This window comes from Lipophrys pholis (genome assembly GCF_963383615.2).
Source record: "Lipophrys pholis genome assembly, chromosome: 8".
NCBI classification, from domain to species: domain Eukaryota; kingdom Metazoa; phylum Chordata; class Actinopteri; order Blenniiformes; family Blenniidae; genus Lipophrys; species Lipophrys pholis.
This window is the reverse complement of record NC_137630.1, coordinates 24,911,030-24,937,744: the sequence shown is the minus strand read 5'-3', so window position 1 is coordinate 24,937,744 and position 26,715 is coordinate 24,911,030. Positions and strand designations below refer to the sequence as shown.

Below are 26,715 nucleotides of genomic sequence, written 5' to 3'. Positions count from 1 at the left end.
CCTCCCCCCCCGGCTAATACTCCTTCAACTACCATAGGCTATTACCAAATACCTTAAGTCTATTCAGATATAATTACACTTCTAAAAATAATAACAACATAGAAAGTGTTTGCAATATTAGAAATAAATTGCCCAATTGGCCTTGGGTTACATCCTCTACTGTAAAAAATTAAATAAAATAAAAATTCTTTGTTCAGCTACAAAAGTTCTGTTGTTGCCCCCAAACTAGTATCAAAACCAGTTTTTATTCCTTGGCTTTTAACCCAGCGACTCTGCTGTTGTTTTATTTGTTGCCATTTTTTTGTTTTGTGTGTGTGTGTGTGTGTGTGTGTGTGTGTGTGTGTGTGTGTGTGTGTGTGTGTGTGTGTGTGTGTGTGTGTGTGTGTGTGTTATCAGTATTGTGTTTTAATATTCGCACTTCTGTTTTTAGATGTTTATGTCTATTTATGTGCCATATACCAGCCAGGCCTTTCTGTTTGCATGTTCTCACCATGTGTGCATGGTTGCGGGAGGTTCCCTCCCACAGTACAAAAACATGCATGTTAATTGTTGACTAGCTGTGAATATGAGTGTGTGCGATTGTCCATCTGTATTTTTTGCCCTGCGATGGACTGGTGACTTGTCCAGTTGTTTTTTACTATTTGGTAGATATTTTTCTATGGTATTTCTTTATACAAGAGAACGACATATTTACCAAATATGGTTACTGCTCCGGTAAAGACAAAGTTTATTTCAGTATGTTTTACTTTGGTTCATTATATTTTATTGCACAAAATACGGACCCCTGGAAAATGTAATCACTTGTTGCCTTTGAGGCAGTACAGACAATGTAAATAAATGACATAGTGAGTTTGATAGTTCTCTTTATGAGCAGAGTGAACACAGGAAATAATAAATGACATCTTATTTACTTTCTAAATGGTATCTTAGAAAGAGGCCAAAAACAACAATTTCTCTGAAGCCTTTATCAAATTTGGAGAACTTGTACTTGGAACCAGATCAAACATTGCCTTTTCATGTAGTTTATGGTCTTTTTAAGACATCTACCTAAAGGTTTCTATTCTGACATAAACAAATTCACAGGTCTTCACATATTTACATAATATTTCTTTCAGCCAGTCATTTTTCATCTTTATTCTACTTTTATCAGCTTTTCTCTATGTGTGCATTTTTACTCCCACTGATGAACTGTGTGTACGTTTGCCTCTAATCAGGGAGGTCATTTTGAAAAAGTTATTGAAAACAAAGTAGGCGGACTCGCATGAACATAAGAATGCATTCGTATGGCATATTTAAGGTTGCATGTTACTGAAGCCCATCCCAGCTCACATCAGGCAAAGATATCCAGTCTATCACACGTCAACCAAGATAAAGACTCTGCACATATTCCTGCCTGCAGCAAAACTGTGTGGGCCTGTAGGCCTTCTCAGAGCAATGGTCTGCCACCTGTAATTGAGGTTAATGGGATTGGTCAAAAGCAGATGAATAATCCCCCCAAGGTGATCAATAAGTCAATTTCACTAAGCTGCCAAAATCTACACTGCTAAGTACATCCATAAAAGTATACATATTACCAGTAAAACCTACCAGACTATGCTAAGACTTAATAGTTTGCAGATGCTTTTCCTCAATAAGTGGGAGTGCGGGTGCAGCGAGGTGACAATGTTGTAATTGGTGCTAATAAAATGGAATTGAATCCTTACAGTGGAGCAGTGATTAACATCGTGAAAATCCTGATAGAAGCCTGTAGGTGTGTTGGCTGTGGCTCAGTTGGTAGAGCAACCACAAGATTGCAGGTTCAACCCCCATCTCCCTGTGTGTGGGTGTGTGTGTGTGTGTGTGTGTGTGTGTGTGTGTGTGTTTGTGTGTGTGTGTGTGTGTGTGTGTGTGTGTGTGTGTGTGTGTGTGTGTGTGTGTGCATATATATCAAAGTTCTCTGGATGCTTTGAGTGCCTTGCATGACATGTCACCATGTCACCATTGCTGAATAAGTGTGTGTCAAGGTCAAGATAAAACTTATCATTGTGTGTGTGTGTGTGTGTGTGGGGGGGGGTTAGTAAAACATGGCAAGTGAGGATGGAAAGAAGCTCAGTGTAGGTCTCCCACCAGTACTAGCTGTAAGCTTGATTAAATATTTAGATTTTTATAAAATAGGATTTGTGTCTTTGAACTGCAGTTAACATTGATTTTTGCTAAAATATGACTTGTCTGTGATCTGCAGTTAATATTTGTGTAAGCTATAAGCTAAAATACGTTACATGTAACCTTGATTTTGATTCTGTTGTAATTACATGATTTGCGTCTGTGTGACTGAAGGGACTATTCTGTGTATTGCGCATCAGTCCATCCTGTATATTTGTGTTCTGCTATTGTGTTTTCAAGAAAGGGACACCCACTTTAAGTTTGACCTTCTTTGTGCTGCTTTTCAACTTTGAAAGCGCACAATGGAATGAGCTCTATGAAATGTGAGGAAAAGAAAATAACATGAGTCAAATTAATAAAAAAAGAAAGAAATAGAAACGTTTTAAGTCCAACCATAAAAGTAGAGACTGTGTGAGCCTCCTTAACTGAAACCGTGAGCTGGTTCCACATGAGAGGAACACGATTGCTGAAAAAGTAAGACGCGATTTAATAAAAACATCTTCCCTCATATGCCCAGCAGGTGGCGGCATTAAGCTGGAGCTGCACGGTCTCGTGTGTGTGTGTGCGGGAGAGAGAGAAGAGTAGGGGAGAGAGCGTGTGTTTGTGTGTGAAAGAGAGACAGAAGGGGAGGGGGAGCGGTAGCTGCTGCTGCTGCTGCTGCTGTCCGGTGTAGAGCGAGGTAGCTGCCAGCGGCGGCTAACAAGATGCAACACAGCCGCTGCTGCGCTCCGTGTCGAGGTGGCGGCCGGCCGGTGAACGCTTGTTGACGCGGGATTACGAGTCGACGCCGGATCGACGGGGGACGGAGGCAGACATGGCCGGGATCATTAAAAAGCAGATCCTCAAGCATTTATCAAGGTAGGCTTGACATTGTTTTGGGTCTGTGTGTTAGCCGCTTTAGCCCAGCGGGACGGGAGCTCCTCGGTGACCGTCTATAGCACGTTTTAGTCCGCTTTTGTTCTGCAGTTAGTGTGGCGAGCGTTTAGTTTGACGACAGTTTGGTGGAGGAGATGGAGAGGACAGTGCAGGCAACACACCAGCCCTACCTGCTCCCTCATAACATACAATATGTGTAGTCCTGATCCTATCTGTCTATCTGTCTGTCTGTCTGTCTGTCTATCTATGTTCCCTGGTTAGAATCCTGTGGGATTTCCTCATGTGGAGTTTGCATGTTCTCCCTGTGAGTGTGTAGGTTTTTTTTTAACCTGCACCAGGTGTAGCCTGCTTTCCTTCACCTATAATCCGCCAGGATTGGCCTCCCAACACCCTGTGACCTGCTGTTGGATAAAAGATTGATGGATGGAGGTTTGCAGTCAGCAATACTCGCTCTTCTTCTTTCACACCGTCCATCATGCGTCCTGATAAACAAATTTAGTTTTCAGTTTTCAGCAGCCAGCACTTTTTCTTTCTTTCTTGTCCTTGCTTTTATCGACTCTGCTTGTTCCCTCGTTTCTGTTATTGACACTGTTTTCTTATTTAAATTGGATTGTCAATAAATGTGTAGTAGTTTCTTGCCCTGACTGTTTAATCCTGCTGACCCTTGCTTACAACGGTTGGAAGAGAAATGGTGAGATGTGCTCTAAATCCTTCTCTTACCTCCATTGAGTGGAATATCGACTGCCAGCCTGGACAATAGATGTCTGCCCCATCAGGAGCTTTTCTATTTGTCTGACTGTCATTCCCCTCCTCTCTGTTGTCTCTGTCTCTGAATAATTAAAGCAAGGTTTTGCCTCAGTAAGGACAGAGTGGACATGTACTTTTAAGGTGGACATGCTGCCGCGTCAGCGTTGTTGTCCGAAGCTTGTTTTAATCTCGGAGCCATGCTGTCAAGTTCATTCATTGATGTAACAGTAAGGCCTCTTTGAGCTCAGTAAAATATGACAGAACAAATAGTACACCTGACCCAGATCCCCCTGCCTTCATGCTGATTGTTATTAATCATCATATATCTCAAGGTCATGTTTTTAGCTTCAGATGTTAAAATGTACTGCATATCTGACAGATATTTCATCCATTTAGGAACTGCCTGATTAAAATATATATATCTTGATCCCTTAATCTTAATCATTGAATAACAATTTTGATTTTTGTTTAATTGTAAAACCAAACAGTTGTGCTTTTGTTCAAGCTTGTACAATGACTTCTTTATGAGCTTTAATAAGCTCTGGAATTTCTGTTTTCTTTAAATCGTGCTAATCTTAGTGCCTGCCATGCATGGCTAGATGTTATGAACCACTGTAGTCTTTGTTATAGTGTGGATTTTAACCAGAACGCCACTGATTGACTTATTTATGTGTGTGTTTGTTTGGGTTACAATAGAAATACTGTCTTCACCCCAGAGGGAAATTCTTGAACTCATACAGGTTTGACTTGATGTGTACAGTTCATATTTGGAAAGTTGTGGCGCTGCTTTTAACCACAGAGCCGCTTCGTTGTTGCTCAACATTAAAAGGGAAATAGTGAAGGGCTCGTCGGGTTCATCAGAAGTAGCACGATATCACCCCTGATGACTTTTAACTCCTACAGTTTCATTAATGTGATTACCACTGGGCCACCCCGTCCTGTGACATTTTCTCCCGCTTCAGCCATGTCTCGCTGACATGTCACAAGGGCTCTGTATGTGAAATTAAAATGGCAAACTAATGCATTTGTTCCGCTCTCTGCTACATTCGCCCTCTCTGAGAGGTTACCCATGATGGTGCGGCTATGTGTCTCTGGTAACGGAGGCTGCCACGGCCTCTCAGGATGACTCACTCCGCTGCACTACTTCGAAAACATCTTGCCTGCATAATTTAATCTCAAGTATTTCTGTCCCCCAGATCATCGGTGACGTACACCCGTGTTTCCCAGATAAACGCTGCATGAACCTCTTTCAGATTTAAGCTATGAATGATCGTCTGACTGTCTTTTTTTTCTCAAATCGCAGGTTCACCAAGAATCTGTCCCCAGACAAGATCAATCTCAGCACGCTGAAGGGGGAGGGGCAGCTCTCCAACCTGGAGCTTGATGAAGAGGTCCTGCAGAACATGCTTGACCTGCCTACCTGGCTCGCAGTCACTCGGGTTTACTGCAACAAGGCCGCCATCAGGGTAAGCTCCCGTCGACTAGTCTAACCTGATTGTGTAGCGGTTGCAACATCGAAGGCAGGCTCCCTTTTTTTGGTAACGCAACTGAAACACAAAGCTGGGACATGAAATACGGCATCAAGCTAATTGTCATGTGTGTTTTCCAACTGAACAAAAGTATCGTGTTTCTTGATGCCATGCGTGGAGTCGTAGAGGAAATAAACAGCGGCACACAGATAAGCACCGCTCCAGGCAGTACCGGGGACGCTATGATCCTTCAGACCAGCTCTGGTTGTTGATAATAGACGAGCACGCCATGATTCAGAGGGACACAAAAGGCCAGAGGCTGGAGTGATCCTGAGATATACTGGCTGCTGTACAGTGAGCTGTCGTGGTGGTTGAGTTGTGTTCACCAATACATCCGGGAACAGTGGGACAAAAAGCTTTCCTAATGTTGCAGGACAACATTTGAAATGTATTTTGTGTGTGTTGAGCCTATATGAGGAATTCAAGGAGCAAATATCCCAAAATTCAAATGTTCTCTTCTCCAATATTTTGGAGGATGTCCTTGTCGTAACACCATGACATAGTTTGGAATTTTTTATTTTTTTTTATATTATCTTAAATTGTATGGTGCTTGTGTCAACAGCGTTACTGCTTACTATATTTTCTGTCTGGTTTTGATCAATTTTATTTAATGTTATTTTGTTGTCTTGATCTTGGGATGGATCATTCAATGTGTGAACTCTCTGCTGAGGTTCAGACCTAAACTTTGAATGTTTGTTAATTTAAAGGAGTGTCTTCTCTATGTAATTATGGTGAATCTCTGACACTTTTTCACATGCACAAAAATAGGCCAGCATTTTCTATATATATATATATATATATATATATATATATATATATATAAATAACTGTTTAAATCTGCTACACTTTCTAAAATGTGAGTCATGCCTTTGTCGTACATCCGGCGGCAGTGCTTCCCATCTTTGGCTCCTCTCTGCTGTGCCCATGATGCACATGTGCACTCGCCACTGTTTCAGAAAAGTTGCGTTTTCCCCCATTCACATAAAGATGGAGTCGGAGCAATCTCATAAAGTTCCATTTTCAGAAAGATGCGTTTTCAGTGGTTCCCAGCACTGTTGTTGCGTAAACAGACCCCCCAAAACGCAAAAGAAGTTTTCCGTTTTCATTTGCAAAATGTAGTTCTGTAAACGTGGAGTAAGTGTCGCGTTGCCTTATCCTGTTGCTGATTCTTTTAGCGACTCAATATGCCATCTTGTGGTGTAAACTTATATTGCAAAACTAAACACAGATTTAGCTTCGGGTAGGTATACCAGCAGTATGTCTTGATATTGTTTTTGAGAGGACTTCAGAACTGTTGCTTTGTCTCAATCTACTGATCAATTTTACATTCAGCAAAAATATTTGCTATTTCCACTTGAATGTTTTAGCAGTTGTAGTTTTATGACCGTTTTAATGCAAACATCCATCTCAAAGCGGCATCTAGAATCAGTTAGTAATACAGAGCAGTAGTTTTTAATGTTTGAAACAGAAAAGTTGTCAAAACAGACAATCCAATCATATAAAGGAGTGTAGTTTTTGCATCTAGTCACTGGATCAGTAAACACAACTAATCTGTGTTGAAACATGTTTTGTTTTTTTTACTGTTTCTGCTGCTGTGTCATGTTTTGGAGGTCGTCCTCTCGCTGTGTCTTTGTGCCCACTGAATGATAAACAGGGCAGAATGCTGTGGCAAGAGTTTGATGACTGACTCCTCTGACCTTGCTGTCCTCTCTCCTCAGATACAATGGACAAAGTTGAAAACGAGCCCGATCTGCCTGGTAAGAGTGACGTTATTTCTGTCCTCCGCCGGCATTCTGGCACATTTCTGCTGTACACTTTCCCTCCGTCTTTCAACTGAAAATAACGCTGCTCCGGACTGATACCTACCTCGTTTGTTAGTTTACTCTTCATTGTATCGGTTCCTTTACTGTGCTCTTTCTCCACGTATCTTCGTAAATATTAGCCTACTTCTCTATTTCAATTCAAACTGTACACCAGAAGTATTTTCCTTTGTGTAGTTCCTGGATAAGGTGGAGGTTGAGATGAGGACGTGTGAAGAGCCTCGTCCGCCCAACGGCCCTTCTCCTATCGCTATCACCGCGGGCCAGAGGTAAGCCTCCTCGTGTCTTGTGCAAACCCAACATATCCGATGTCGGACGGCGTACTACCTCCTTTGTCGTGTGTGTGTGTTCACAGCGAGTACGGCTTTGCTGAGAAAGTGGTGGAGGGCATGTCGGTTCGGATCAACTCCATCACCATCAAGGTGCAGGCGCGCGCCTTCCACGCCTCCTTTGAGCTCTGGCAGCTCCAGGGCAACAGCCTCAACCCCAAATGGCAGCGCAGTGACCTCCGCTACACCCGCGTCACCGACCCAAAGAGAGGGGAGGTACGCCGCAAAGACACGCAGCAGCAGCTCAAACACTTGTGGAAGTCATGTGATGCCCAGCCGAGTACATTGCCCCACCTCGGTGCTCATTAGGACTGCAGTAAATCATTTAATCCAGTCAATTGTGTGGGATTTATTAGTTGCAGAGACTATTATCAGATGAGCGGGATTTCCCCATGAGTGCTGCAAATCCATTTAAGAGTAAATGTGTCCACTGCCTTGACTTTCATTTAAATGTGGCAACGTGACGTTTTTCCTGTCTCAATGGAGGTTTTTCTTATCTTTATTGTTAAATTCAGGTGTTGACGTTCAAAGAAATTAACTGGCAGAGTCTACGAATTGAAGCCGATGCCATCGAGGGCGACGACCAGGACCTCGGCAGCACGCCGTTGCGCCTCATCACCAACCAGGGTCGCATTCGCATCGCTCTGAAACGACGAGTAAGAGTCGTCCACTTTTGTCTCGTAACTGATCACCAGGAACAAATGAGAGGCCGTCTGAATTGCGAGTGTTGTGTCTTCATGTCTTCGTGGTCCTGTCCAGATAAAGGACTGTAATGTGCTGGCGTCCAAGCTGCTTTTTATCCTGGACGACTTGTTGTGGGTGCTGACCGACTCTCAGCTCAAAGCCATCATCCACTACGCCAAATCTCTCAGTGAGGCCATGGACAAGTCCGCCCAACAGAGGAAGAGCATGACGGCCGAATCCTTGCAGGTCCAACATCCATTTTTAATGCTTTCTTCGAAGTGTTGGTTATCCAGTGCCTTGAAATGAAAATACATTTCCCCAGTTTTTGTCGGGTGTCTGTGGGCGATTTCACTTCTCCCTTAAAAAGCAATGTGCTCATCTCATCTGCAGTTTTAGATTGAGGGACAATTTAGCATTTTTATAAAAAAAATTGAATCAAAATCGGGAAATTGATAGAATCAGCTCGGCAGCAACTGAACCCCGTTTGTGACCTGCCGTAAAGGCCACGGAACGACCCCACCGTCACAAGGTGGCTGAAACGTCAGCGCGGTGGAAATATTTCAACGTGAAAGTGCAACATGAAAACAGTCCAACAGCCCCTTACAATATCTAGAAAAGCAGCGTTTTAAGTGGTGGAAGCATCATAGCTTTATTCAATATAAACAACTTGACATGACATTTAAAAGGTAAACATAAAGCGGAGCATGGAGGGGTAAGTAACTTCACAGCATTTGTATTTAGCAGACCAAATTTGTCCCACGTAAGCCACAATGTTGAGCTGAGAAGACTGCTGCAGTCTGAGGAGCAATGCAGATGATAACAACTCAGTTTGGAACACACACACTTCAATAAATAGGAATACACATGTAAAATCCTACGAAATCAAATATTCCCCTGACATCTGTCTATGAACTTTGTAGCTTTATTATTAATCTACGCATCTATCTCTAATTATAATAGTCTATTTACTGTCCATAAAGTGTTGAATAATCTCTTATTTCCTGTCTCTGTGATTCAGACCGCTCCCCCATCCCCTGGCTTCCACAGCCTGTGGACAGAAACACCACCGACTCCTGCAGGGACCCCCAACAACACCAGTCAATACTTTGATCTCTATGATGTCAAGGAGTCGTCTTACCACACCTTCATATCACGCTTGGACCTGCACATATGCAACGACAGTTCTTCAGTGGATCAAGGTTAGATGAAGTATCTCGCTGCGTGCTCTTATAATGTGATCACTGCTGTTTTACACAAAGCTCAGACTGTGTCCTCAAAGAAACCCATGAAAGACGGGAAAATGTTTTAAAGGATAATTGCCGTCAAGCTGCTTTCTAACAGCCCTCATGTGACACTGCACAGACGAAGCTCCCCCACCGGGTTTGCAGGGCGCCATGCAGCTGACTTTTAGGGAGCTGGGCTTCGACTACTATCCCATCCACAGGCCTGGTGAGTGTGACCGTCTGGGCTTTATTTGACTGTAAATTAACTGCAGTTTAACCCGAGGCGCTTTACTGTACCCGCTGTAACCACAGCATTCATTCAGGACTAGCTTGTAAGAGGATTACTATTCAAGCAGACTAATGGCATGGGAGAGTGGACCCAAGGCCATTAGTCTTTAAGAAATGACTCCCAACAGCAGAGCCCCCCCCCCGTGGGGGTCATTGTGGTTAATTAAACAACATAGAAATAAATGCTTGGGTTTTGTTTCCTCTTTAGCAATTCCAACTCTTTGAAGTGAATTTCAAAAGAAAAAGTACAAAGTACAGGATCAACTCCAGTGTAGCCTCTCACAGTGTACATAAATACTGTGGTTGAATTCTGTCTTTGTTTTTTTTTTTTTTTGTGCTATTACTTTAGTCTCGTGAAAAAGAAAAACTTTTCATGAGACTAATAGAGGTGCAGGCAAACGATGGCCAGATAATCCATCCATATTCAGTAACGCTTTATTTAGCGCTGGATCACAGCGAACTATGGGTGAAAGCAGGGTACACACTGGCCAGGTCACCAGACGATCACGGGCCGAGCACAGACAACCACAAATATTTGTAGTCACATTTGGAGCCATATATCTCAACCACATGTGTGTTTTGTTTTTGTTTTTAACTGTGGGAAGAAACCAGAGTAACTTGGAAAAAGAAAAAACCCACACACACACATTTGGACTCAAACCAGAGGTATTCTCATTGAGATGCAAGTTCATGAACCGCTACATCACTGAGCAGCAGCCTCTGTTCAGACATTCATCATCCCTCTCCATCCCCTGGTAGAGACTCTTTCACCATGATAGCTCCTTGTGATGAGTTATATTCTTATTTATGATCATGGATTCTCATATAGTTACATTATGAGGTCAAAAATGCATTTGCTCTTGGTTTTATTTAATTTTTATGACCTGATACTTCAATATAAGATAAGTATTGTGGGGTTAGTGAGCCATCTGCATACAGATCAAAATGGACAGTTTGGTGTTGAAGTGAGCGAGACAGCGTTGAGATGGTTTGATGATGGCCTTGTAGGAAGAACGATGCTGAGCTGAAAGGCAAGCGGATAAGAGGGGGGGGCCAATGAGGAGGTTTGTGAATGTGGTGTTGGAGGAAGATACAAGTAACGGAGGGTATTGGAAGAAGATGATCTAAATTCATAAATAACTTGGCAGTGGGATTGGTTCCACTTTCCATTGAGGAACAAATACATGTGAGCTTGGTCAAGCTGTGAACTTCTCACTGTGACAGTGTGAGCTATCTGAAAGGAGACGGTGCACGTCTAAGTTTTAAATATATTTAAGAAAATGTACTAACTCCGTTTTTTTGTCTTCATTTTGCTCGTACCCATGATAATAAAAAGTGTTGCCCTCTTTCCGCTGCCTCAGTGAAACAGACTATGAAGCTTTTTAAGGCGTGTAACGATTGGTCGATGCAATAAGAGCAGAAAACAATTGATGTGTTAAATACAATGTTATTATTGCTGATGACTTGACAGTGGGAGCTACTCCAAAAAATAAGTATGCAGAGAAAGTTTATGAAGTATTTTATCAAATTTTTCGCTGCTGTACAGCTGATGGCTGTCGACACTGGGAGCGTCACAGTGGAGCCATGGAGGCTCAGGCCCACTGGGCTGGGAAATTGCTGCAGGAGTACCAGCAAAGAGCCGAGGCATCTGGGTTTCCTGTACCACCAAGTGAGACACCGCAGCCAGCCAAGGGCTCGCCAGCAAAGACAGTACAAGGTAAGAAAGAATATTAAAAATCTTGAAATGTTTTCAAAGTTGTCGTCTTAAAAGGCAATTCAATTTACTTGAGATTTTGAATTTTAACCCCTGAATAAACAACACTCAACTCGGCGTCTCTTTTCAGGGACAATGTACTACATCACACAGCACTTTATCTGCTGGGAGAGTTTACTCAGCTGTGGCAAAGATAAATCTGTTGACATGTTTATATTTAGGCTGCCACGGACCTCAATCCAAGAAGTGTTATGAATCAACTATTCAGTCGCAGCAACTCCCCACACAACCCAGCAAAGCCTTTTCTGATGAAGCCAGTGTAATACGTTCCGGGAACAGGAAAGAAAACCAGCATATGGGTCTTTACCACGGATGTGAGACTATATAGAGCACAAACATTGTATCTCCACTACCAGGGGGCCAAATTATAAAGAAGCTCTTCAACCACAATGATTTGACAATTCTATATTTTTGACATGTCAGTTCCTTAAATCTGACTGACCTTATTCTCGAACAGACCTAAAAACAACATCTTTTAGCCCTACTGACATATAGATCAACATGTTCCTCAGCACCTGGAGCGTTTCATGATAAAGAATTTCAGTTGTAAAATGTCTTTGAAATCTGGTGTTATAATCTTTGTCCTTGTAGCATTTAACTGTTTGATCTCCGTGTAACCGCAGATGGACAGTACAGTCCCAAGCCCAACCCCTCTGACAAGGATCAGGCAGCCGGCAGGAACTCGTCGGCGCCCCCACCAGGATCGTCGCTGAAGAGGCTGCGATCGAGCTGCGTAGTGGTCAGGATGGATGACGTTGACATTCACCAGGCAAGCTTTTTATCATCATCTGATATTGATCTGCTCAAACAGAAGCTTGATATTTCAGCCAAATGCAGCGCACAATATTAATTTCTATTTAGAAGAAATGTCGAGAGCTAAATATACATTGAAAAACACAATAACCAATCATCACAGGCAATGTTTATGTGCGGCTTTCAGTTAACCCGTTTAGCATCAACTATTGCTGTATCAATCAACGCTTTATCCAGTTCAAGGGGCTGGCACTGACCCCAGCTGACTGATGAAGGCTGGTACACCCTGGACAGGTCACCAGTTCACTCTCAGGGCAAACACAGAGCGAAAGACAATCACACACACACACATTCACACCGACGGGTAATTTCAAGTCACCAGCTGATCTCACACACATGTTTCTGTGTAGAGGTTAAACAGTGTCCATGCACGGGCCTTCTCACCTACATACAAACATTGAGCATTGCTTGACTGATCCCAAAGATGTCCTGATTATTAAAGTATAAGCAGGTTTTCTAAGACAAACACAGCATCTTTAACTTTTTTTGAACAATTATCCATCTGCATTTGATTTCTATTTGTCACTAGAAAGGGCCCAGCGCCCTGCAATCCTAAGTGAGATAAAGCAGTGCAGAGAATAGATGGATGAAGTTGGTATTTTAGAGGAAAAAGAAATCATTGAAGGTGCCTATGGATAAGTGAGTCATCTTCTGATTCCAAGGTTGTCGGTTCAAATCCATGTTTGCGTGTTGTTTAAATGAATGGGTGAATATGAAGAATCCTGAGAAGTATGTTGAGATTGCAATGTGCTTTATCTATAAGTGAGTTCTTCACTGGGAGGAGATATTATTTACGGAAATGTCTAATCCGCACCAATAGTCCTGGATGAATTTGCACAACTATCTCATGTGTTTGATCAGAAGACTGATCTGATACTTTGATTACACTGTGCGTTGAAATTGCAGTTAAACAATGAAATCAATGAAAATATGTTAGTAAAATAGCTGAATAAAAAACAAAATAGTATCATATGTGCTTCTTCTGCCCTCGCACTTCAAATGAGCTGGTTCATGTTTATTGTGAAGATGATGTCATTTCAGGCTTATTTTTGGATTTAAACTATTGTAGTTCTGCATTTTATAGAGCAGGAGATGCCCAGGGGAAATTATGTAAATGTCTGGTTTTCACCTTGAGTTTGTGAGAGGAAATCGGTACAGTTCACACTCAGATGATTGAATTCAAACATCTTTGTCTCTTAATGTGTTGTGAAAACAGTTAACAAAAAAAAAATCATTCTAAATTAAATCATTGTCATTCTCTTTTTTTTTTTGGCCGATGTTTCACTCACTCAGGTGTCTACGAGAGGCCGTCAAAACAAGAAGACTCAGTCTTTACTCTCCTGTAACCGCAAAGCTCTACGGTTGCCAGACAACGTACCGGCAGTTCATCTGCAGTTTACCGAGTACTACTTTCCAGACAACTCCAGTTTACCAGGTACCTGTTAAATCTACTTAACTGTATTTTGTATTCCATTTTGTTTTTGAAGCTTACTTTTGTAAAAGTAATTCAAATCTGTATCTCGCGCATATTGTCTTCCCAAATCTGCTTTAGGGAAGTGTTTGTAACGAGGAATAATCCAACTGAAGCCTTTGGTTCATCATATCATGATCAGCATTTACTGCAGAACTGTATTTTTTATTGCTTTGTAATATATCTATTCAGCATTATAAAGTGCAGCTGTGAGTGATATTGTTTGTCTGTATCACTTATCAGTATATTTTCATTGCTGCAGTGCCCACCTCCAACCTGTACGCTCAGTTAAACAGCCTCCAGCTGTGTGTGGACGCCCCCAGCGTGCTGTGGATCAACCTGTTTTCTCGCGGTCTCCTGCACACTCTGGACCAGGTCAAAGCTTTCTACCATTTGCAGGACAGTAATAAAGCTGAAGAACACATCGACATCCGCATGGATGCATCTCAACTCAAGGTGAATATGCACGTTTTTGTGAGTTCATTATCGGTTTGAACTTCTTTTATGTAAAAGTCTCAACTCGTAAATTCTTTCTTTTTTTTTTTGTTTTTTTTAACAGCTAATAATCCCTTTGGATTCGTCCATATTGGATCATCCAGAACGTCCGCAGTCCCTCTCTGTGATTGTACCCCAGATGGCGTTCAGCAACACTCGCCACTGCCCTCACGGCTCCAGAGCCGACCTCCACAGTACCTGCACCAAGTTCTCCAGCAGCTCTTTCTTTCAGGCCACACCACCTTACTCTTACCCCAGAGACCTGAGTGCCTTTCACCCCGTCCCCTCCACCTTCCATCTGCACTCTCAAGACGTGGGGCCCCAACCTCTGGACAGAAAGCAGCTCCGATCGCAGGACGTCTGGTCTCTCAGTCTGTCCCGCATTGCGCTCGGGTTTGATGGAGCGCGGCGATTCCCCAAAGCCAAAACGCAGCCTTTTGTGGAGCCGTTTGCCGTGTCTGTGTGGATGTGTCAACCATCGGCCTTCAAAAGCAGCTCACTGTCTTCCTCCTCCAGCCCCGGCAGAGCCCAGCAGCCTCCCTCGGAGCAGGAGCTCCATCAGCAAGAAGCTTCTTTCCACTTCTTGGCTCACACGATCACACCGGTGAAGATGTGGCTCAACCACTACCAGTACGTAGCCCTGCTCAGGATGAAGGATGCTATGGCCCGTTTAGGAGCGGAGTTGGGCCGGGATGTACGAGACGTTAAGCAAGCTCGTGGCCAGAAGGTGAAGGCAACCACGGTATGTGTTGCCTTGCTGGTGGACTCGGTGGAAATGGGTCTACTTTTGCCGCCGGTCTCCACAGAGCCAGAGGAAGAGGTCCCCCACACTCCAGAAACAGACAGCCCCAGCTTGACAGACTCCGACATCTCCCCAACTCACCACCCGTCTGATATCCCAGAGGACAGCGGCTTAGAGAACGGCTTGTCCTCCATCAACGCGGCGGGGACCGCGTACGACCAGGACGAAGTGGTGGAGGAGGCGTGTGAGGCCGTGGAGGAGGGGCTGGAGGAAGAAGACCCCACCGTTCTCTCTCCTCCCCTCTCCCCAGAGCAGTCTCCAGCCCTCTCCCGTGAACCGTCCACCTTCAGTTTGGAGGGAGAGCTGTCAAGCGCCATTAATGTCACAAAAGATGTGACCAAAGATGCCCTTAGTGCCTCGCTGGACCTGACCAAAGGGGCATTTTCAATAACGAAAGATGCCTTCAGTATGCTGAGTCGTGGCTCGGGGATGAGCAAATTGTTCAGTCCACAGGCAAAGTAAGCACTTCATCTCGCCTGCTGGGCTGCTGGCAACTCAACAGTGTTACTGGAGCCCGCACTGTGTAGTCATGTTCTTGCTGGCTGCCTAAATGATTGTGTGCATTCACAGGGAGCAGGTTCAGCGTTCAGAGGAGTCCTCCCCCTCTTTGGCGTCCAGCCTGCGGCACCAAGCCATGAAGCAGTCGCCTTCCCAGCATTCCTTCGATAGCGCCATCTTGGACGGCAGCCTCCCTGATGAGAATCTCTCAGTGGATAGTGATCTCAGTGATAATTTGATCACTTTCATGGATTCAGGTGTTTAAAATGCTCCGATGTTCCTAAATGGATTTCCCTGTATTGCTCCGGTGGCATCGGCTTAAAGTTTGTGTTCTATTCTCAGAATCGGGTTTGGAGTCGATGCGACCCAACAACGTTCCTGTGGGCAGCAGAGGGAGTCCGGCTCCGGGGACAGAGGGGGGCTCCTCTGCTGACCTCAGCAGCTCCCTGTCCCAAAGCACCGAGGATGTCTCGCAAGATATGGTGAGTTTCTAACATCATTTGAAAATAGATCATTTTTTGTGCAAAAAATCCATCAGTCAAACTTTATTTCTGTATATATTTTAAACACAAAATGTAGCGCAGAATGCTTTATAAATACAAACACATAATGTTAAAAATCCTACAAGCATGCACCATACCTCACCCTACAATTTAGGAATGTTTTATCCACAATATGTAATATGTGATCATCATTATAAAGGCTGCCAGGGACTTGATTCATCTGTATGTCTTCCATACTGCTTGATTCAACTCAAGGTTTTGTGGGTTTATTTGCTGATTCCAGGATCACTAAGTCACACACACTCGCATTCATGTGTACTGGCAATTTTAGAGTTACTAATCAACTCCAAATCCATGTTTTGGGACTGTTGGAAGAAACCAAAGTACCAGAGAGTAATCTGTAATAAATATCTGTCACCGTCCGTCATATAGGTTTTATCAGTAATTTTGACTATATTTTATGAACAAAGCTTTAATCGGTAAATGAACACATCAAACATGCCTGATAACAAAGAATTTTTTTTAATATTTTAGAAAAGTTTTTAGAAATGAATAATTAATCTTTAAAGTGTTGTGCATTTTGGAATAAGAAAAAAACATTTAGCCTTGAAAATAATCATGGTATACATGTTCATTTTAACAACCCACTTGGCAGTAACATTCTACTACATATCTACACAAAACACTGCATGTTTTTACTGCTGTCTGGTTATTTTATAGTGACTGTAGTCTCCGTCTTGAATCGTGAAAGTTCCGTGGTTTCAATGGTGTGCTTGTTGTGCAGTCCTCCGTGTTGCTGCTGGTTCTGAGCGGAGCCGCTGCCACCATGGAGGTGAACGGAGAGGACCAGGCCGTGGCTGTGGCGGCTCAGAATCTGGCCCCCGTACAGATGGGCAACATCAAGCTGTCAGACCTGCTGGCCGGTCTCGTACAAGGTAAAGTTGATTGTTGCCGTGATGAAACGGCTTCCAGCCTCCACTGATGACGAGTGCAATCGCTCCCGTTTGTTCACTAATCAAATGCTGCGTTGCTAGTGGGCTCCGTATTTATATTCGGGAGAGATCTTGATTTAGTTTGAGCTCGTGTGGTGGGTGGGCTTTGGGAAAAGGGCAACACGAGTCGGATAATTCAGATGAATGGACGTCTTTGGTTTCAAAATATAAATGGTTTTTAGTGCTGGCATCATTAAAGAAGCAGAGAATTGAACAATATCATCAGAAAGCATTAAGGTTTCTGTGGCATTTCTTCCACTGATCAAACTTCAGAGAGTATGGAGGATCTGAATACTGTGCAAAGTCGTCACATGGCTTTACAGACGTGCCTCCTTCCTGCAGCTCCAGCTGAACCCGTCCAGAGTATCAGAGGCTCTCCTGTCCTGTGCATGAGGGCTGAGTCGGGCCCATCTGCAGCCGGCCGCTCCGCTCAGTCTGAGTCAGTGGGTTGCCTGGACGTGAGGCTGCAAGACTGCCACGCTCAGCTCTTGGCTTCTACAGTTGCAAACATCGGCCCTTTTCTGGAGGACGAATTCAGTGTCGATGGTCAGCCGGTGAAGATACACATGAGGAACATCACTGTCACTATGAAGGTACAACACACAAAATGTCTATTTAAGTGGAAAAACTGCTGTGACGTATCCAGATGATCAACATTTTGAATTAAATGAGCCTGTACCGGGCTTCAACAACCATGTGCACCACTAAGAACACAGCAGGACGGCCTGACCTGTAAAAAGAATATACCCTCTGAATAGAAGTGTTTTCTTTAGATATAAGCTGATTTAAAATACTTTGAACTTTGCGACTTCACAAAGAGTGACACCATGTTCCCCTTTCTTTTAAGGACGACGGTCCCAGAATTTACCCAACAGCTCCTCAACCAGTCCCAGCCACGTTCGTCGTAGATCGGCTGCTCCTGGAGCGCGGGGACGACGGCATCATGAGAGTCAAAGGTGAGCAAAAGAAACTTCTGCGCGTCGAGATCATTCTTCTGCTTTTGTTGGCGGGAACCACATCGCTGATGCAAAATCGTTGAGCTTCACATTTCTGCTCATATGTCAGAGAAAGATGAACAGAAAGTGATCGGGACCGTTTCCCCTCTGATTGCAGCTGAAGGCGCCGACCCTGAAGCCTCAGCAGGTGTTTCCACGCTCTGCTCCGACAAACTGAACGGTTTCTGCTCCGGCCGACCGAATGAGGTGAGAACAAGCATGAGGAAGGACTGTAAATGCTTGAGCTAAGAGAACATAGTTCTGATGTGTTTCTGTATTTTATAAACATAGAAATGATGATTAAGTCGCGTAGATTTTTCAGTGCAATATATTTGACTTTGTTCAGTTAAGGAAATCCCAAATAAAAGAGCTATACTGAACCACGTCACAGACGAAAGCAGAACACAAGGCCTCATTTTTGAAAAAAAGATTAAATGATTTTACTAATCGCTATGCTGCACACCTGCCCTGCACCTACATTCTGTCTAAATTTGTACATTGCACGTAGCAACAGGCTGTGAAAACGCCCCGGAAAATACGAATCACGTGACTTCAGTGGTGTCTCTGTTCCTATTTGTATCCCAGTCACGGCCAAACACAACCAACTCTTTGTACTGCGCCGTGATGTGTTCAACTCGTATCAAATCAAATCAAGATAAGACTTTCTAACCAATTTAGTGGCGTTCAAAAGGCTTTTATGCACTGCGCTGTCAATGATATGTCCTGCAATGTAAGGTGTTTTTAAAGTTTGCTTTTCACGTTATACATGCAGACTTGAGCTGGATTACCCTCACAGTAGCTGCTCGTGTCGTAGGTGTGTTAGATACAGCTGTAGCCCTGGTGCCTCGTTGCCGAGGGTCGTGTGACAGTGTTGTGGTTACATCTGCATCTGTCCGTCAAAATCTGATATTGGCCTTCGTGTGTGTGTGTGTCTGTGTCTGTGTCTGTGTCTGTCTGTCTGTCTGTCTCTGAGCCAAAGTGTACATGAGCTGCAGTTAACCGGTCCAATGATCTCGCCGTTTGCAGACACGAAACCTGGAGTCCCAGCTGGGTGAAGCACAAGCCGCCCTCACCGAGGCTCTCAGAGAGCGGGAACGCCTCCTTGTGGAAGTCCGGAAGTATGACCCCTCGTTCGCTCTCTGAGCGTCTCCGGTGTTTGACCTCTGACCCTGCTGCTGCAGATTAAACGTGATGGGATTTGTCAGGCTGAGTATCAGAAAACCAGCTGGACTCCTTCAAAGCATGTGTGGACTATGTACATGTTTTTCTAAAAAAAAAAAAAGATAAGACTACGAAAAAGCCCTGATAACAATTAACTCAAAGGGGAAAAGTAATGAACTAACTCGCAGGTCCAGATATTCCTCTCTGCTTTTACTAAATACCCATCCTCCTCCTGGTTCTTTCTCATTCTAGTCAGTGTAAACTCACCGCGTGGTTTTCCCGTGTTTCTCACGTAAGCATGCAACACGATCAAGCTTTAATTCTCTCGGTACTCGTTTGTGTGCGACGGAAATATTGAGTCTAGTTCCCGCCAAAACCTCTCTTCTCACATGTACTCTCACTGCCAGACAGCTGCCGGTCCGTCAGTCTTTCACTCCACTACTATCAAGCATGCCTTGTGAAGAGTGCTCACTTCCATGTAGCACATTTACACATCTAGTCTTTAGATGTAGATTAGTTCTGCTAGGTGTAGGAAACATTTGTTTCTTCTTTATTTAAAGGTGTTGTTAGTGGTTGAAAAACGTGCTGTGAAAGGTAAAGTGAGAAATGCACTTTTTTTTTTGTTTTTTTTTACCACGACAAAAAAATAAAAAGAAGGCAGACGCCCTCTGCTTTCATGCAGACTGATGCATCTCAATGTTCACCTCAGTGGTTTTATCGACTTCTCCGGGTTGAATCATTCCCAAGGGTTATTTTTTATTATTTTTTTGCTTCTCGTTTGTGAAACATGGATTGTGTCTGTTAGTTAAATACCTGAAGATGGTACACGTTTCCATCTCTCCCTGGGCAGCAGGGGGCAGAATTGCACAGAACTTCCTGTTTTATGTTTTTTATTTGAATTTTTAAGTTGAAACACAAAAAAAAAAAAGGTTGTTATAGCTTGCCAGGAAGCAGACGAGTTATTACCTCTGTTACATGTTTGTCATGTAGAGTTCAAACATCTTGAAGCTCATTCTGTATGTTTTTTTATTTTATATATTTATTTGGATGTCAATTTTTTTTTTTTTACACTTTCATTGTACTGAAGCCATATCAATCAAATAAGGTGAAATAAAAAAACAATGGTACAGTACATTTACAATAATGTACATAATATTAGATATCTATTTCTAAGTTTGACATTTGTTTTTAAACTTTTGCCACTTTCCTTTATCCACACACGTCATCTTTTTTTTTACATGAAGACAAAGATGAATTTGTTCATAAACCAGGCGTTTTACAGATATCTTTATGGAAGACGCTTCTGTGACGTTTTATCTTTTATCTTCAGTCGGTAAATCAGTGGTTTGGTGTTTCGCCTGTGGCACACGGTATCGGTTTCAGTGGTTTCTAAAGAGTTCAGCTTTGCCCAGATCCAATCTTTCACTTCCAGTCATGATGTATCCAGGGTACTTTGGAGACCTCTAGTGGTGATTGCCTGCCAGTGTTTGCTCCTTTTTTTTTTTTTTTTGAAGTTTTATTCATCAGTGTTGTTTTTCCTTTTTTTTTTAAAACTGTGGTTGCCTTGCAAGCTATGAATGACAGATTTGCATTCTTATTGAGGAATGTATTTATTGAAGCAATACAAACACACCTGTGGTTTCACCAAAAAGATGACAAAAAGGGTAACACTACACATTTTTGAGTTTTTTTTTTTTTTTAATTGTTTGTGACCAATTACTTGTATATCCCATGTTCCCTCCCTTGCATGCATACTCTTAACCCCGCCAGCCTTTCAAATGTAACACTGCAGAGATGCTGCCCTTTAACCTCACTATCAACTAGGTGTTCTATTTTTCTTCGCTTGAGGTGTTTCCTGGTTTGCATGGCCCTTATAAAGAAACATTCATTGGTACCAAATTGAGCGTGCCACGCAGGATGCAACATGTAGCTCTGTAGGTTTGCCCGGTTTCCCCGCTCTTCACGCCGACGTCTGTGTCAAGTAGCATCTTTGTCCCGCTGACAAATCGGTGCCAAGGTGAATCTGCTCACATCCTGATGCACTCGACTTCCTCTACACTCCGGAGCAGGCTGGAGTTTCCATGACAATGCAACTCTTACCCAGAGTGCCATGCCATTTAAAAAAAAAAAAAAAAAAAAGTGAAATGAGACACACTCCGAGGTGTTGTTCTCTCTTCACATGCATGAACTGAAGTGATGTCGTATTGTAAATGCCTCGTGGATTACTTGCACTTGTGAGGTAAATTCACTGGAAATTGCACTGGTTTTTGATGTAAATCACTTCAAAAAAAGACGTCAGGCAAGTCATTTGTGAAATCTCTTTAAATGGTGCAAGTGTGGAAAGACTGTGGACAGTATTTTATTTTTTGTCAGTTGTGAAGAATTTTGTTCCAATTTCTAATGTTTTCATCACTTCATTGAGACTAATATTCAGTTGGTTCTGTGAACCAAAACTAGTGTAGAAAATATTTTAAGTGAAGAAAATAAACGACTAATTGCTCAACCCATTTTAATGTGTCTGCATTATTAACAGAAAGTTGGTTTTCACAGAATATCCACTGCCTATTGGGGTTTTGTTTTTTTTTTTAGTTCAAACTTTCAGTGGTAATTTCAGATAAAAAAAAACTTCTCAGGAATGAAACAGACAATCACCTTCACACAGACGATTAACTAATCAGATGAAGTGAGCATTAAACAAATTAAACTTTTTTTAAATGCTCCATCAAGAATGAACAAATGAGTGTAAAAAGTAATACACTTAACTTTTTGAACTGAAACAGAAGGGTTTCAATAAGATAAAACTACATGAGTCAAACGTGAAAAGGTGTAAAGTATGAAGTCTAAAACTTGCGGCGATTTCAGTCCAGAGGACAAACACGTCAGATCTGCATCGAAACGTTCAACAGTCAATGAGATCCTAGAACTAAGTCTCCGCTCATTCAGCTGCAGTGCGAGTGCAGTAAATTTAAAGGTAGGGCTTCAGACATGTGTTCCATCCCTTTTCAAATCGCCGGTGTCCCCATCAGGTCTTTCACTGAAAGAGTATGCTCTTGTATTTGGTGTTGGGAATCTGATCTCTGCTCTTCAACCGCCTCACCGCTTCCCTCATGTGCTTTGGCTGAAGAGGTGGCGTGTCTCCCCACTTCTCACAAACATCCAACGCTGCAACGGAAAATAAAACTATTCAACCAGAAAAAACTGAAACGTAAACTACGAGGCGCACGCAATTTGAAGTTTTTTTTGTTTTTTTCCCCCACTTACCTTCTTCAACTATTTCACCAGCAAAAACTTTGGAAATGCCAGACATTGCAATCACCACGTTCTGGGACACTGAGGACCCTGTTATCGACTGGATCAACTAAAATGAATGAAACATAACATCAGAACAAGCCCACAGTTTGGAAGAATTAAAAGAGCTTGGACAGCTTTCTTACCCTTTTAATGGCGGCTTTAGGAAAGGCAGAACGTCTGTACATCTCGTATCGATTGAGCTGCTCTTCAGAAAATGATGATACCAAAACCCTAAAAGACACAAAAGAGTGAGACATTTCTGCATTATCTTAGAAATTATAAGAATAATCTGTGATTACGAACGTCCCTTACTGCATCTTTTGTATTTCATCTTCATCGACTTTGTGTCTTTTCTCCTTTTTCTTCTCTGGTTCGACTTTAAGTCTTTTGTTAGGAGGCTGACCGGATGTTCCTTCTTCCTCGTCTTCTCCTGCTGCAGGTTCCTTCACAAAGAACGACGGAACTGTTTACTTCCGCAACAAACAATAACGTGCATTTTGAAAACCACAACGTAGGCACATAAGATCTGATCTCGCAGTTTTTGCCACTCTTGCTTCACAGCGAGAAGGTCGTGGGGTGAAATACCATCCGGGCCTTTCTGTGTGGAGTTTGCATGTTCTCCCCACGTTCCCTCTAAAAACGAGCATGTGGGGTTAACTGGTGATCCAAATTTGACCCTAGGTGAGAATGTTGAGTGTGTGTGGCTGCCCAGTGTTGGACAGGTGACCAGTCCATAGTGTATCTTGCCCTCGCCCATGGTTATTCGTGATTCACTACAGCGCCCTGCGACCCTGCACAGGATAAAGGAAGATGGATGGGATGTTCACAAACCAGAGCAAAACAACCCGAAGAATTCAATAGTTTTTTTTGGGGGGGGGGAGCATAAAAGAAAAGGTATCTGAGGCAGATTTACTTTGTGCTAACATAGCTGGCTGTGACCTCAAGACACTACGCGTCAATTTAACGGTTTCTTCGGCACTGTTAGGAGTTAATATTAGATGTTAGCTGCAAACCACATGTGATCACTGCTTATGAACTATATCTGATGTAGTGTTTGTTATGACATCCAGCAAAAAAACTCCTACAATGCAAGCGAGATAAAGTAGGAGGACTTACAGATTTGATCTCCTGTTTCGGTTGATCATGCGAGGATAATTCCTTGCTTTCATCAGCAGGTTTTTCTTTGGCGGGCACATCTTCAGTTTTCTCTGATTTGGGATGGTCCTCTGCTGCGGCTGTCCTCTCCAGAGCGCGATCAGGTTTAATCCGTGCAGGATCTGCCATGATCACTCGGGTCCACTTCGATTCAGATTCTGCAGATATCAGTCATGCAGTTAGTAAAATAGCTGAGTGTATCCTTTACCTGGGAAATATGAAGCCAAGTTTCTTATTGGGAAGATACGAGGTGTATCTCAGACATGGGTTCGAATAAAAATTGGAAACGCAACCGCAAACAGGCGGTAATTAAGAAGACGCGCATTAAATCCTGACTGACGGCAGCTACAACATGACATACTGATGTTTATAATACAAAAACTTGCAAAACGTCTAATGAACTTGTAAAAAATTTGATAAACTCGCTTACTCAAAGCAGGAAAAACATCAACGAAAGCGAATGTTGCTACTGGAGCACAAGAACTTCCGGTTCCGGTTTGTATAAACTTTATTAACACAGTTCATGGTGCGTTCACGTGATGTCGCAATATGAGGTTTTAGAATGCATGAACATCAACTAAAATGAATAACATGCCACACACAAAATTCTACAGTGATGGGGAAGCTTTTATGAAAGCTTCAAGTTTAATTAAAATTTCGTTTGGAAGTTAGTGTTAGTGCAGGCAGCTGCTGTCTGCACACAGTGGATTGATCCGGTGACATTTTCTTTAAACGTCGCCAACTGAAGCCCTTCATATTTGGCTTTAATTGTATACGCTCTGAAAAATACAAGCACGTTGGTGTTGTTTGCACATTGCAATTTAAATGCACGCAAATACACCAAAGTCAGAAGAGTGACTTAACAAATTATCAAACGCACCATCCGAGGAACACTTGAATGCAACATTGTGTGTTTAAAGGGACTTCTACACAGAACTTGACACGCATTACTTTCTTTTTTTAAAACGTTTTTTTTAATAAACTTTTGAAAAACATATAAAATGCCACGCTTACAAACATATTTGATAAATACAAAGTAACCAATATGTTTTATTCCAGCAAAGCCACTGTGCAACATTGTAACACGTCCCATTCATTGATCAAACGTTTTACAAGTAATTACATGTACAAAGAAAATAACAAACTAGGCAAATAATATGTAAAAAAACAAAACAGTACATTCTTGTTTTATTATCTCTTTGATTGCTATATGCTTATATTTGTTTTGATCAAAACGGTAGATTGATTCATTTGACTGTTACAGTTTATCTCTGGCAGCAGGTTGAATGGATACATCGTACAATGTTTAGACAGCTCTGCCCACAGTTTACTGTCACACAGTGTCGGTTGTCTCCGGATGAGATGCTGTGAAATACTCCGATTCACACCCGTGAAAATGACACTTGAAGCTTGCAAAACTGTCATGAAGTCATACAATGTGCAAGTCATTACTCATAGTCACAGTCACTTCAACGGTTGTTAAATGTGCAGAATGTCGAGCTCAGGTTTTATTTTTCCCACTGGCTTCCTCTCACACAAATAATTGACTGCAGTTCACAAAGCTGTGAAAGGTTTACATCCAAAATACATGCCTGACTTGTAATTTTGATCATCTAGTTCAGTTAGACCATCTGGAGCAAAGCTGCTTTCTCTTCTCACAGTCAGGACGAAATAAGCAGAAGCATATGTACCAAATATTTGGCGCAACCTCTCAACTCGAAATTCCTTTCAAACAAGGTTTAAGCTATTGTCAATATTACACTCTATCTCTAGCTCTTGTTCTCTCATTTATCTTTTAGCACGTATTTTTCTCCTGACTTAGATTTTTAATAATCCTTTTATGTTTTTATGGTAAACATGGTAAATGAATTGGACTTATAGAGCTTTTCAACTGTGAGCAGTCCCAGAGTGCTTTTACATCGTTAATCACGTTGGTTCAACTTCCCTTTATTTAATGTACATTACAATAGAAAGACCTTTTTGGATTTTCTGTGTTTTCTTCTCTAAATATTACACCATCCGTGTTGTTATTTCCCCTCAAATTTAAAACTTTGTCAGTAGATCCGACTTTATTAATCCCGCTTGGTTAAATTTCGTCAGCAGGTCCACTGTGCACAATTAATTAAAAATAATTAGGATAGTGGCAGACACGAGAATATACTAAGTATAGCTAAGTAGATAAGTAGATAAATATATATGCATATATACACATAAGAGACCCAAATGGGGGTAAAACACACATAGTAGCAGTAATATTTACAATATTTTTAGGATTATCTTTACCTCGTAAACAAAAATAAAATAAATAACTAATAATAATAATAACAATAATAATAATGTTATTAGAGTCATGTTGATTATTTAAAAACATGGATAATTGTCCAGGGGTTGTGATTTCACTGTAGTACGAGGACAGATAGAAAAAAGCCCTGGATGTGTCTTTGAGCGTGGTCTCGCGCTACTTCGTCCCATCCAGATGCTGTGTGGAGCAGCTCGGGCGGCGGTGGCGGGGCTGGTGTGAGCGCGTGTGTGTGCATCTGCGGGCTCTCGGATTGGAGATGAAGAAAGAAAGGGCAGTTTCGAGGAAGTGACGGGCGGCGCTCAGGGGGACTGGTCAGAGGAAGTTTGCTGTATGCTGGTGCGGTGCCGCTGAACCAAACTTTTCCCCCCCTCAACCGGGCGGCAGCACTGGGGATTGGGACAGACGGATCCAGCGGCGGCGGAGGCGGATGAGGAGGGAAGCTTTTTGTTTCCTCGCCACAACACCCGCAGCTCTGGGGAGTAACTCTGCCAAACCGGGGGGCTCGCACAGGAATTTCACTCCTATAACCTAAACCCCCCCTTCCGTTTTTTTTTTTTTTTTTTTTGTACCTCTTCTGCTCCTCGCGCCTCCTCTGGTTTGTGTTTTTTTTTTTTTTTTTTGCCCCCCTCTCTCTCTCTCTGGGAGCCGCGATGGGGAAGGAGCAGGAGCTTCTGGAAGCGGCGCGCACGGGAAACCTGGCCGCGGTGGAGAAGCTTCTCTCCGGGAAGCGACAGTCCGCAGGCGGCGCGTCTGGAACCGGCGGAAGCGGCAACAGCGGCGGCCACGGCGCCACCTCTCACCCGCTCTCCAGTCTACTCAGGTAGG

At 42.8% G+C, this 26,715-nt stretch overlaps 3 protein-coding genes across 5 annotated transcripts in view; 2 read left to right on the top strand and 1 right to left on the bottom strand.

The window, feature by feature from the left end:
- Nucleotides 1-2,747: 2,747 nt before the first annotated feature.
- Nucleotides 2,748-21,261, top strand: bltp3a (bridge-like lipid transfer protein family member 3A). Its single transcript, XM_080469833.1, has 21 exons — nucleotides 2,748-3,000; nucleotides 5,069-5,231; nucleotides 7,013-7,051; nucleotides 7,292-7,383; nucleotides 7,470-7,659; nucleotides 7,959-8,099; nucleotides 8,203-8,373; nucleotides 9,146-9,326; nucleotides 9,490-9,576; nucleotides 11,185-11,355; nucleotides 12,036-12,181; nucleotides 13,519-13,660; nucleotides 13,959-14,152; nucleotides 14,256-15,451; nucleotides 15,564-15,748; nucleotides 15,834-15,973; nucleotides 16,779-16,929; nucleotides 17,329-17,579; nucleotides 17,834-17,942; nucleotides 18,100-18,188; nucleotides 19,008-21,261. Exons 1-21 carry the CDS (start codon nucleotides 2,957-2,959, stop codon nucleotides 19,122-19,124), a joined length of 3,999 nt encoding a protein of 1,332 aa, XP_080325959.1. The 5' UTR covers nucleotides 2,748-2,956; the 3' UTR covers nucleotides 19,125-21,261.
- Nucleotides 21,262-21,679: 418 nt separating this feature from the next.
- taf11 (TAF11 RNA polymerase II, TATA box binding protein (TBP)-associated factor) lies at nucleotides 21,680-24,098 on the bottom strand. The gene is made up of 6 exons (XM_080469834.1): nucleotides 24,019-24,098; nucleotides 23,550-23,746; nucleotides 22,746-22,876; nucleotides 22,577-22,664; nucleotides 22,404-22,500; nucleotides 21,680-22,304 (listed from the first exon to the last, which is right to left on the bottom strand). Exons 2-6 carry the CDS (start codon nucleotides 23,715-23,717, stop codon nucleotides 22,174-22,176), a joined length of 615 nt encoding a protein of 204 aa, XP_080325960.1. The 5' UTR covers nucleotides 23,718-23,746; nucleotides 24,019-24,098; the 3' UTR covers nucleotides 21,680-22,173.
- A 2,363-nt stretch (nucleotides 24,099-26,461) lies between these two features.
- Nucleotides 26,462-26,715, top strand: part of LOC308113737 (ankyrin repeat and SAM domain-containing protein 1A) — a gene marked incomplete at its 3' end in the record, with an annotated part of 73,518 nt that continues 73,264 nt past the window's right edge. For all 3 annotated transcript variants that reach the window (XM_080470188.1, XM_080470184.1, XM_080470185.1), the window contains exon 1: nucleotides 26,462-26,710. In XM_080470188.1, coding sequence (XP_080326314.1) covers nucleotides 26,541-26,710 — 170 coding nt within the window. In that variant the 5' untranslated portion in view covers nucleotides 26,462-26,540. The remainder of the gene's footprint in view (nucleotides 26,711-26,715) is intronic.

What these genes read in the sequence shown, in the direction of transcription:
- bltp3a (XM_080469833.1), top strand. Translation starts at nt 2,957, where the DNA reads ATGGCCGGGATCATTAAAAAGCAGATCCTCAAGCATTTATCAAG. An exon ending in AAACGAGCCCGATCTGCCTG is followed by an intron (nt 7,052 to 7,291) that starts GTAAGAGTGACG and finishes TCCTTTGTGTAG; the next exon opens with TTCCTGGATAAGGTGGAGGT. An exon ending in GCTGGCCGGTCTCGTACAAG is followed by an intron (nt 16,930 to 17,328) that starts GTAAAGTTGATT and finishes TCCTTCCTGCAG; the next exon opens with CTCCAGCTGAACCCGTCCAG.
- taf11 (XM_080469834.1), bottom strand. Translation starts at nt 23,717, where the DNA reads ATGGCAGATCCTGCACGGATTAAACCTGATCGCGCTCTGGAGAGGACA. An exon ending in CGAAACAGGAGATCAAATCT is followed by an intron (nt 22,877 to 23,549) that starts GTAAGTCCTCCT and finishes TTCTTTGTGAAG; the next exon opens with GAACCTGCAGCAGGAGAAGA. An exon ending in CTAAAGCCGCCATTAAAAGG is followed by an intron (nt 22,501 to 22,576) that starts GTAAGAAAGCTG and finishes CATTCATTTTAG; the next exon opens with TTGATCCAGTCGATAACAGG.